The 12,655-nt window shown below is 39.7% G+C and overlaps 1 protein-coding gene across 1 annotated transcript in view; it reads left to right on the forward strand.

Annotated features, from left to right (window-relative positions):
- btbd7 (BTB (POZ) domain containing 7) overlaps positions 1 to 12,083 on the forward strand; it is a 61,178-nt gene extending 49,095 nt beyond the window's left edge. Inside the window, exons 5-11 of the mRNA XM_059512782.1 lie at positions 85 to 160; positions 1,100 to 1,260; positions 2,904 to 3,047; positions 3,377 to 3,566; positions 4,429 to 4,607; positions 5,634 to 6,041; positions 6,689 to 12,083. Of these exons, the coding sequence (XP_059368765.1) occupies positions 85 to 160; positions 1,100 to 1,260; positions 2,904 to 3,047; positions 3,377 to 3,566; positions 4,429 to 4,607; positions 5,634 to 6,041; positions 6,689 to 7,342 (1,812 nt within the window). The 3' untranslated portion in view covers positions 7,343 to 12,083. The remainder of the gene's footprint in view (positions 1 to 84; positions 161 to 1,099; positions 1,261 to 2,903; positions 3,048 to 3,376; positions 3,567 to 4,428; positions 4,608 to 5,633; positions 6,042 to 6,688) is intronic.
- The last annotated feature ends 572 nt before the right edge of the window (positions 12,084 to 12,655 follow it).

A 12,655-nucleotide genomic window follows, 5' to 3' on the forward strand; every position in this document is an offset into this window, starting at 1 on the left:
TGTATACAGCAGTCTTCTTCAGCCTTGCAGCACCGTCTAAAGTCAGTAAGATAAACTGGTACTGTTCTTCTCCCCTCTTTACAGGCCAGTGAACAGGACATCCTCAAGTATGTTGTGAAGTGGGGCGAACACCAGCTCATCAAGAGGATGGCCGATAGAGGTATCACATGCAGACACTCAAATATTACTAATCATTACATAACTTACTTCATACAGTGCATAATGGCCATGTCTGCCTGACTCCAAAAATGGGTGGAATATTTATAATAAAAATCATGAAAGCATAACATGAATATCTTAATTGTGGTCCGTTTGTCTTGTGATTTGTATTTTAACTTGAATTGTAGTGCACAAGTCTACAAGTCTTTTCATTTTTGCCTGAACTATTCCTTTATCTCCTCCACACACACACACACACACACACACACACACCTTTCTGTAGGCTGAACTTTTTTTCTGTGCCTCTGAATTTGTCCCTGTTTCCACCTCTTGCTATAGATGGTGGTCTGAACTATGCCAGTCTAATGATTTATTCCCCAATCCTCCTAATGTCTAGTAATGACTCTGACTGGCTCAGCTCTGAGAAATCAGGCCAAGTGCTCTGCAATACAGAAGCATAGCATATGGCTGGCGGCTCCAGACCTGGGTCTGAAATTGCTCTGTGTACCCAACAGAATTAAATATACCCAGACTAACACTATTCTGAACGTTTATAGCTGGTGCCAAATCGCAACCACAATCTCTGATTGCTTTTCTCCCAGAACACATTCTAAAGAGAAACAGGAATGCACAGATTCACCTTAATTTTGCCATTAATAGTGTTTATTCATAATACTGATTTGCTGTCTGAGGTGTAGCTAGTAATTCAGGGTCCAATGCAGTGCAGCATCCTCAAAGCAAAGGGGCTTAAATTCCTTGCTCAAGGGCACGGCTGCAGAAAGTGGAGCTGCGGGGCGATACCACTAATCCTCTGGAAGCACACACCCTCCCACCCATCTTTGTCTAATCTATATCGTGGGCTAGAAAAGTTGGGCCACCGTTTCCTCCAGCGCAAATTCTTGTGTGTGTTTGAAACTGTGTGTTTCTGTGTGTTCCCCAGAGCCTAACCTGTTAAGTGGTACTGCACATAGTGTGAATAAACGTGGCGTGAAAAGAAGGGATCTTGACCTGGAAGAGCTTAAAGAGATTCTCTCTCCACTGCTGCCTTTCGTCAGAACTGAGCACATATTACCAACCAACAGTGAGGTCCTCTCTGACACTGTGAGTGTGTTTGTGTGTCTTCTGCTAATGTGTATGTCGTTTGGTTTATACAGTTTAAACCGTAGCATTAAGAGCAGTCACACTTGATTTTAAGCACACAGAATTGCTTTTTAGCTCCATGCAGCTTCACTTAATTGAAGTTTACAGTTCTTTTGAAATATTTTGGGTCAGTAAGACTTTAAATATTTTAATCAGCAAGGATACATTAAATGGACGAGTAAAACAGTAAAACATTTATAATGTAACGTTCTAAATAAATGCTGTTCTTTAGAAATTCCAGTGCATCAACACAAATGAGCAGCATGACTATTTTCAGCACTGATGATAAAACTCAAGTCTGAATATTATACTGGTTTCTGAAGGATCATGTGACACTGATACTGGAGCAATGGCTGCTGAAAATACAGCTTTGCTATTACAGAAGTAAATTACATTTTAAAATATATTATAATAGAAAACATATAGCGTTTTTCACATTTCACAGTGTTACTGTTTTTACTGTATTTTGGTCAAATTAATGCAGACTTGGTGAGCATAAGAGGCTTGTTTTTGTTACAGACCGCAGACATTTGAACAGTAGTTTCTTTAATAGTGTTCTTTTAAACTTTTTATAAAAATTTGTAAGTCAGGATCATGTGTAAACCACCAAGATCAGTTTCCTTCATGTCTTTTTTCAAAGAAAATATAGAAAAGAAGCATTTAATCCTATATTTGTCAATTATTTTTCCACCAAACTTGAACTTGAACATCTAAACTAAACTGTGTAGCATCATTCTGTGAATATGCTTCCATAGCAGCTATGAATGTCAGTGAATGATCATACTTCCCAGTGTTGTACATGTACTAGTTACAGATTAGTTATTTAATTTGATTACAATTTGACTCCTCTAAGAGTTTAATAAGACCCCAGTATTTCAGGAGTTGGGACACATGCTTGCTTATTAAAAATGTTTTATTTACTGGTTTATGTATATGCTTTATTTTTCAAATGAGTGTTTAACCTTAGAACGTTCTCGAAGTAAAAAGAGGTGATAAAGTCTGATTGATTTATTTATTTATTTTTTGTAGTGTGCTATAAATGTAGATTTTTATAACCTTAATTCAATTGATGAAGAGCTTTGAAAGTCTGACTGTAATCAGTGTTGAGTGCTACTGTAAGGTTAACCCTGCCTAGTCTAAATGTTTGAAAATGATTAACAGTTGAAAACACTCATTAGAAAATTAGAAAGTAATCAAACGTCATCAGTTGCATTACTTAGTCATTTAAGTCATCGAAATAGTTACACTACTCATTATATTTTAAATAGAGTAACTTGTAACCTATTACATTTTCAAAAGAACCTTCCCAACACTTCTCTTTAGTCTGTAAAATGCAAAGAAATGTGACATGCTGCCACAAGCCAAATGGGTAACATTACTTTTGGTTTTCTGTACAGCGCACGCTGAATAAGAATGACAAAAATTGTGATATTGATTGATGTATGAATGGGTACATATACTTATTCTCAGGATGTAATTTGCTAGAGAGTAAAAAACAGGTACCCCAATGTGCTAATGCTCCCGCAAATTACATCATCTTTCCATCGTTCTTCTTGACCGCTCTCTTCAAGTATCAGCAAAGGCTTTTCCTCTGCTTTTAACAGATGAAGAGGGGTCTAATCAGCACCCCTCCCTCTGACATGCTGCCCACAGCGGAGGGAGGCAAAGCCAACGCCTGGCTCCGGCAGAAGAGTGCTGGCATTTATGTCCGCCCACGGTTATTCTCTCCTTATGTGGAGGAGGCCAAGGTAGGATACACTTCCTCACCTCACACACAGCAGGTTGGTTAACTTGAACATAACAATGAACTAGTGGAGGCAGAAGAGGTGATTAAAAGATAAATGCAATTAAATGATACACCTTTTAAGTATCTCTATCCATCTCATTTCTTTAAAATTTTAATAATACAAGATAACATTTGATACATTTATAGCATGTAATTATTATTGACTGTAATTGAAAACTGGGAATCAAATCTTTTCTAAAAGGCAGTTGGTTTATAGAATAACCTTAGTGCTGTAATTAAAGACGCTTATTTCATTATATGACTTCCATTAAGCTTTGTGTTTTTCTTCAGGCGGTTTTGGAGGAGATGATGGTTGAGCAGACTGACCTGGTTAGGCTGCGCATGGTTCGTATGTCCAATGTACCTGACACACTCTACATGGTAAACAATGCCGTCCCCCAGTGTTGTCACATGATCAACCACCAGCAAATGGCTGGCAGCCAGACAGCTCCACCGTCTGTGGTTGCTAATGAAATACCAGGTGGGTTAAGCTCTCATTCGTGCCTTGTAAAGATGCATTCTTTCAGACAGTATTCAAAACTAGCCATTATATATCTGTATAAAATACTCAATTATACATGATTGTGGTGACTCAATTTATCAAGTCATTTTAGAGAGATTTAGTACAAAGGCCAAGTAGATCATGCCCTAATCTAGATGTAGTCCCGTATCCCATAAATCAAACCATGAGAAGTTGTTTTCTCAAGTTAATTTTGCTATTCTTTTGCAAGAAAGCAATTCAGTGTTTTTTTGTTTTATATATATAATGTGAGTGGGAACATTGGCTTGTATGTTGGCAAGCTTTGTGATCCTGTGGGTGTTATATAAAACAATTCAACACCCAAAAACACTTTTTTTCTTGTGTGTGTGTCTTATATGCCAATCTTGTATTAATGTTGTTGATCTGCTGTGTAAGGGGAAGTCGTGGCCTAATGGTTAGAGAGTCGGACTCCCAATCGAAAGGTTGTGAGTTCGAGTCCCGGGCCGGCAGGAATTGTGGGTGGGGGGAGTGCATGTACAGTTCTCTCTCCACCCTCAATACCACGACCTAGGTGCCCTTGAGCAAGGCATCGAACCCCCAACTGCTCCCCGGGCGCCGCAGCATAAATGGCTGCCCACTGGTGTGTGGGTGTGTGTTCACAGTGTGTATGTGTGTTCACTGCTCTGTGTGTGTGTGCATTTCGGATGGGTTAAATGCAGAGCACAAATTCTGAGTATGGGTCACCATACTTGGCTGAATGTCACTTCACTACTTCACTAATGATGTTAACTGATGAGCTTCTTCATTTGTATTTGCACATCAAATAAGTCATCTGTTTTCCTTTTATCACCCGGTCTTTCAGTGCCCAGGCTGGCAGTAGTGAAGGAAATGATCCGTAGGCTGCAGGAGCTGCGTCACACAGACCAGGTGCAGCGAGCATATGCTTTGAACTGCGGTGAGGGCGCCACAGTCAGCTACGAGCTGCAGATCCGTGTGCTCCGAGAGTTCGGGCTACCTGATGGGGCTGCAGAACTCCTACAGGTAACCCAGGACATCGTGTTTGCGTGGAGACTGACATGTGTTGCTATGGCTACCGTGACTATCTCTCTGACTTTCATGTCAGTTAGTATTACCCCGGCCTCAGAATACAGTTTATTCTCCAGTAATTGCAAGCACTCATACTGATTTTGTTCAAATAAAAAAGGGAGAATTTATTCAGATTTTGAACACATCTTCAATGCATTGCAAAAGTCTGTATAAATGTGTGTATTTTATATATATATATATATATATATATATATATATATATATATATATATATATATATATATATATATATATATATATATATATATATATATATATATATATATATATATATACATATACATACTATCATACAAAAGTCCAGTCTCTAATGCCTCAGCAAGGCTGCATTTATTTGAAAAAATACAGTAAAAACAGTAATATTGTTAAATATTATTACAATTAAAAATACCTATTAACCTGTTAATTTGATAGAATAATAAAAATACCTATTAACCTGTTAATTTGTAAGTGTGTGTGTACATTATATTATATAATTTTATATATTATGATATTAATCTAATTTAACATTTTAATTTGGTTCTTGTGAAGGCGGAAAAATACACTTTTCTATTATAATTATTGCATGTCAAAACCAACTTGTCACTTAACATGCAAATAAAATAAAAAATGAAAAGACTTCTACAATATTGTTAACTATAGTTTACTAAGAATGCAGTGTGTACTTGCAATCTGACAAATCTTGGATGGGAACAACTGCATTCATGTACTTGTGCATCACTCCATTGTTTTGACTAGCAAATTTCTCCAGTTACTATGCTCTTGGTTTCATAAGTTCCCTGAGCTCTTGAATTGCCTTGATATCTTGTTATTCTCACCATTAAGTGACCATTGAACCTACGCTGGATAGCTTGGAAGGAGTCGAAACCTCTTCAGCATACCAGACGGTCTATTAAGTCTCATTGTTGAAGCATGTCTAGCACAAACATTACCCTCATGGTTACATGTGCTGTGTTTCAGAATCCGCACAAATTCTTTCCCGAGGAGCGTTTTGGAGATGAGAGTCCCGTCCTGGCCTTGCGTCAGTCAGGTCGCTGCCGGGTCAACAGTACACCAGCTGTGGAGAGCATGTTCACTGACCTGGAGGCTCTGGTGGGCTTCCATCCCCCTCTGCCCCCTCCTCCTCCACCCTATCATCCCCCGACCACCCCGGGCCATAGCCAGCAGCAGTATAAAACGGGCTGGAGACCTCGGGTCCCCACCCAACCTCCCTCCAGATCTTTCTCCTACCCCTGCAATCATGCACTCCTTCACAGGCAGCCCTCTTCCAAAATGGGCAGCCCAGTCTACCCACCAGGAGCCAAGCCCCTGCCCCCAGACTGCACTAATGCACAGGGGGGGAGAAATCTTCATCCTGACAAGCAAATGGTGATTTATGCCAGTATATTATTCTAATTATTAAGGCTGAATGAAATGACCTAAAATCACAACTCAATCTTAAAACATTTGACCTTGATTACAATTAATGAACAATTATTTTTTGTTTTTTTTCACTAATAGTTCAAGGTTTCTACTGTAAATAAACTCAACTATTAAAGGTGGGATTTTATTTTCTAATGAAAGAGTGCTTTTATCTTTGTTAACTTTAGGAATAGTGAATGGAAGAGGACCACGAAAATATTTTGGCATTCCCATTTGCTCACATAGCTAAAGAAAAACAGCACGATAGTGTTTTCATGACTTGAAAAAAAAATTGAGAGAGACTGATAACAGCTGTCAGAAAAGAGAATGATGTCAAATTTACCATCCCTCCCATAGATACTGCATAAGAAACACCCTCACATTAGCATTAACTAGTTTTTATGTAATTTGATGCAAAGGTTATATAATACAATAGTGTTATAAATGTAAAAAAAAAAAAATCACTATAAAAAAAATCTAAATATAAAAACTTTGCTGATGACCATTGAAACGCCTCAAGTGAATTTAGGCATTACAGCATTAGAATGTACAGTCTGAAAATGGGTTTCCGTTTTGAGCTTTGCTAATGTACATCCTCTAATTTATTCTTGCAGAACATGGAGCCTGTTATCAACGAGTTCATGCCAGACATCGCCATGGGTGTTTCAGCATTGAGCCTGAAGGAGCGGCGCCTTCCGGAGGTCTCCATGGAGGTGGAGAGTCACGAAGCCCACCCTCACCTTTCTACAGCTCCTCCCATGTCCCACAGCTACTCCAGTCGTCACCCGCACTCCTCCCGCAAGCGGCACGCAGTCGAACCCAAGCCTGAGGGCCCGCAGCCCGACTTCCCAGATCTCTACGAGTTCCCAGGCCGTCACGTGCCTCCCTACAGCGGACCGGACCTCTATATCCACAGCCGTCAGGCAGGAGGTGGAGCGCCACCGTCCTACTCCGAGGCTTCAGAATCCCTCCGCCTGGATGTGCTGGAACAGCCTCCACAGAGACTAGACTTGGCAATCGTCTCGCAAGGGGGCGTTGCTCAAGCCGTGCAGAGGTCATGGCCCATGAATGAGACGGACCTCACCTGTGGGCTTGGCCCCTCAACAGAACAGTATGAGGAATGGCCCACGGGCCGCCGGCCTGCTCCAGAAGGAATGGGGCTTGGCTTAGGGGCGAACGTTGGGTCTGGGGACGAGGGAGGCTTGGGTGCTCGAGACCGCAGGTCGCCCAGCAAACCCGAATACCCCTACAGGAAGTCTGCTCTCTGACCCCTGATTAAAGAGAGACTGAGGACTGATAAATGCTAAGTGTAAGCTAACAGGTGAGGCACCAGCAGTCCTGCACTTTGTGTTCTTTTGAGGGAAGACAGTATCTTGAAGTGATGAATGCCCATAAGCTGCGCGAGTGGCTGCTTTCCTGAAGGCTAAAGGGAGATCTGGATCGGTTTGAAACCCAGTGAGGAGAGCTTGGTTTGGTTGTGTGCACCCTGAAAATAGATATCCTTCAATTTATGTACAGGATATTAATGTACAAGTATCACAGTATATTTCTTTTACTTTTATTTTTCTGAACAGACTGATGACTGGAGAAATATACATTCATCTATATGCACAAATTTTGTTTCTTAGGAGTAAACTGAAGAAATATGAAGGCAATAAGTTGCAAACTCATTACTTTGTCTAGTCCTTGACAAAGGGCTCCTTCTTCTTTTGAGGGCAGAGTGGCAGTAATAGCTCATGTAATCTGCTGCATACGCTGGCTTTTACATTAGCCTGGGCAATTTAAGAGCCGAGATGGAACATGAAAGGGAAAACAAATGAAATCCCCTGTCTCCTATGAGGCAACTTATCAGGCATAACAATGGCACAGATGCACCATTAAATGTGAATGGGGCTTTGTTTTAGCGTGTTTCACAACTCCGATCTGCAGATTCATTCCAGTATATTTTAACTTTAAAAACGATCTGTTCTCTCAAACAAAAATTTGGCATCCTCTTTTGCATTCAGATTCTCATTCCAAGACTGGAGTTGGTGGCATTCCTGAGAGACGGCAAATATGAGTTGATCATTATCAGCCACGTTCTCCAGAACTGTACAGGACGCTCAACCAAACCAACCTCACGCCACATCCTCAGTCCTCTGGTTCAGTAGGACGGCAGCAGTCCTTTTCTCTGCTAGTTCTGTCAGCAGATGACCAACAATTATGATGTCATGAACAGGCTTTGCAAAAAAAAAAAAGAGAATTCTTGGAAGTGTCATGGATTTAGACACAAGTATTTACTTTTGATTTGCTACACAACACTTTAAGAAACAATATCATACACTGCTGCACAACCTACTTACAGATGAAGTGACTTATTTTAAGCTTGTTTTTTAGCATCTGAAATACCTGCATTCTTAAATAACTGTGCAATAGTGCCGCTATTTCATTTTAAATATTAATTTTGCTTTCTTCTCCTTATAATAAAAACCTTTTCTCAGATAATACTGACACAGCAAATATGCAGGCTAGTTCAGTCAGAAATGCAAATTGTGTCCTCATTTAGTCGTTGTGTCGTTCCAAACCGGTGTAACTTTTTTTCCCTCTGTAGAACACAAAAGAAAATATTTAGAACAACATCAACATTTGACCCCTTTGACTTTCACTGTGTTCTGCAGAAAGAACATTTATCTTACAGATTTGAAACAACCGGGTTAGTGAATGATGAAGGAATTTGCATTTTGGGGGAACTATTTTCTTTAAGATAATCAACAATAGCCTTTCCCCACAAGCGATGATGGTACTGTATTCTCACATGCCATCAAATATTATTATATAAGAATCTCATGTTGTATTAGGCCGGATGGGACCTCTGTTGAATATCTGAAACGATCCTCCGCTGTATCCATCCCACTATCACTTCAAGTGCTTCTTTCTTTGGAGCACAAGAAGCGTTTTATTGGTTGAAAGCACAACATTATGAGAAATACTAAGAATTTCATTTCATTTCGTCAGATAAAAGTGCTCCGACAATTTACACGCTGGTAAAAGGCTTGAGTTTCAGTTGGATGGTCGGTCAGATTTGATTTATTTTTGACTGTTAAGTACCCACAGTTAGACCAAAGATGAGTTTGGGAGGATGTTTGTGTTGCTTTGTGAATCTCGGAAGCATTTTATTTCATCTCCCAGCTTTCTTTCAAGTTGAACTGAAACCATTGGGTTGAGTTTCATGTTTGTTACTCAAGACTCTTTGGTGACTGTGACCATCGGAGGAGCATTTGTAATGGATTGATATTATCGTTCTCTCCCCAGGCACTTAAGAGTTAAATTAGGCTTAGTACTGCTGTGTCTGTATTTCCGGACTTAAGACCTTACTCTGGGTAACGCAGTGCTCCATCTTAAATCTCATAAGGTCTTCTGTGCCAGAGAGACTCTACCTCTGATCAGCTTCTCTCAAAATCTTTCAGTCAATTCGATTTCCCTTCTTTATATTCTTTTCAACTTATTCAGACATTTTGAGCCTCACCTTGAACATTAATCATTGGGGAACCAGAACCAACAGCTGGAAATCAGATTTTCAACCCTTTCTCACATTTTTTTCACCTTTTCTTTACACTTGAAGTTTTATTAGAACTTAACAGCGGAGTTAAGAGATATGTGAGGACAGCACCATCCTGCGCGATAATTAACTCAATCTAAAGTTATCAGAGTTGTTATTCTTCATCTACCCTTGGTTGTTGTTCAGAATTGTTAGCTGCCTGATGCAGTTGCAATATGACGAACGGGTCTTCCTGGACTCCTACTACAGCCCACCTCTGAGTCAAGCCTGAAAGAGTCATGAACCCTGAGTGGGAGAGCTCCAGTTTGCCATCCCGCAAAGCTTCAGAGGGTCAGATCCAAAAATAGATCCAGCGTAGACCCTAGCTGGGGTGCAAGTGATCTCCTCAGAGAGTTGAATCGAACTGAGATTGGTAGGAGGCCGTTCGTCTCCTCTGAATGTCAAGGGCATAGCTCTGCGGCACTCTTTACATCAGGCTTATCAGATACATGAAGATCTTCAGTCCCTGGTGCAAATGGTTGATAATACATCATGAGAATGAGCTTTCAGTATCGGTTTCTTTCAAAATGCAATGCATCGCAGCCTACTTATGCCTACCTTCCCTGACCTCATTCTGCAGCAAAAAGAGGACGAGTGAAGCGATTTACTAACCACATTTATTCAGAATAAAAAGAGATTTGTTTCACATAGCAGGTGTTTCACTGAAACTTCATTTGACCTTTTAATAACAAATCAATGCACCGGTCACGTGACTTGTTTTCCCACCAGCTCACACGTTCTTTTGTCTAAAGCGCAGTCATTTTAAATTAATTGTAAGTCAGTATTTTTGAGCCGTGGGTCCAGCCTTCTGTACCAATGGCATTTTGTATTGGGTCATCTGACGAGCAAAGACCTTTCGGTATGTTCTTTTTCCTTCAGGTATTTATTTCCTGTTTTTATGTAACAGTTGCATGTTAGTTCTGATTTTCCTGTTACCTGTAACTCCAAGCATTGAGTAATTGGCATCAGCACTTCCCTTCGAGGCAGCCGAGAGGAGATCTGAGGTCTGTCATGTCATTCTAGCGAATCGCACTGAATGCTTAACTATGACCCAAAATTGACAGATGGATATTTAGGCCTGCTGCTGCTACTCAGAGGTTTTTCCCACCAGCGGAGAACATTATTTCTTGACGTCAATGCTGATCCCAGTGATCTAGTCCCATATAGACCCCAGCCATGCCTTAAACTTAAGGGGGAGGTTAGGAGAACTCCTTAGATCGCCTTCGCCTCTGCTATACTCAGGCCATTTTGAACTGCTAAGAAGTCATTTATTTCATGCTATAAAACACCAATCGGATGGTTTTGATTGCTGCAAAAGTCAATGCACAGTTTGAAGGTATTATTTTGTATTTGAGATTCACACTGACCTCATAATTAATACATTTCTATCACAAATGCCATTTGTGGTCATTTGGGTTTTGTGGGTTGCTTGCCTGAGAGACTGTTTAGTAGGGAATGAATTGGAAATGCATTTGAGCTCCCAGACGAGGAGCTTGAATCATTGTTTAGTCTGTCCTGTAGAACTCAACTGGCATGTGGTTTGATGTTAATTTTTCATTGCTTAAGGATAATGGGTTTGTTTTGGGTAGGACTGAATTTGGCTACTATACTTAAACCGAGGAGTAAAAGCTAAAACAGATGAAGGTACCCCATTGCACTAAATTTTTGATTGTGATGTGTGTAACGTTTGTTGTGGAATAGCGCCCTCTGTTGGCTCTATTGATTTATTTTGATTTGGAACGTCTGTCTGTTTTAGTTCTAGATTTACAGCAGAGTTAAACATTCATTCCTAATCCTTTTAGTATATTTGCATGGCATTGCATTATTTATCTCCAAAGTGCTGCAAGGCTGAATTGTGAACTGAAGGTTTGTGTTTTGGATGTGTGAGGGGCAAGGGAAGTTGTGTTTGCAGACTTGAAGTCGAGATCTCCAGGTTGTCTCTTGTGATATCTCTCTTACGGAGACGATTTAGTGCCTTCCCTGCCTGAGGCTGGGCTTCCTCCACACCCCTTTTTGTCTTATGCAAGCCCTTTCTACAAACCTCTGTTAAACCGTCTCTTTGTAATACTGTAGCCAACGCTTAGTGTGCATATATTTTAATTTGTCTCCATTTTCTTCAAAATATATTTTTCAAGAATTTTGGTACCTTCGATCACAGGCCTCAGAAAAATGTTGTTGTATCTAAAATGTAAATTTTTTAAATAAATATATATAAAACATGCAAATATCTATGAGACTGTGCGTGTGCATATATTTGCATATATACATGCACATGTGTATATATATATATAAAAAGAACAGAAAAAATACGCATTCTTTTGTGGAGTTGTGGAAAGTGTCTATTTTTCTATTCTTTTCTTTGGCCGGTGTAGTTATGAACTTTACTCTGCAATTAGGTGACTAATGTCTTGGAAATAAATAGTTTTGAGTTATGATTGTGTGTGTGTGTTTTGTTGTTTGTTTGATTTCATTCATTCAAGCTGCCAGATGAACAGTGAGTTACACCTTGCCATTAGTGGGAAATGAGAGAGGGAAACAGCGGTCTCACTAACCACGCAATTTGCATAGAAACACTGTACTGCAGAAATCATGATTCGGTTCCCAATGAAATTAACAACTGAATTTAAAGCCAACTGAAATGATGCATATGCAAAATCACAAGCCTAGAGGCTTGAAAGTAATTTATTAAACCACTTAAGGAATAGATGGATAGAATGTGGAAAGCCTGTATTATTAGATGCAGGCTTCCTGAAATGCCTAAGCATACCCTTAAATTGGGACTGAAATCATGTACCGGTACTACTTAAAAAAATAAATAAATAAATAAAGTTTTAGTAGTCTTGGTCAGTTTTTCACACACTGCAATGATGTGCAAAACTTTATCAGTTATTAACAGAACTCAAAATGTATACAAGTTACTAAACTAATGAAATAAAAAACACTTAAAAACAATTTCTCCCCAATGGAGTGTTCTTGGGATAAACTAAGACATACATCTCAAGGC

This window comes from Carassius carassius, chromosome 27 (genome assembly GCF_963082965.1).
Source record: "Carassius carassius chromosome 27, fCarCar2.1, whole genome shotgun sequence".
NCBI classification, from domain to species: Eukaryota; Metazoa; Chordata; class Actinopteri; order Cypriniformes; family Cyprinidae; genus Carassius; species Carassius carassius.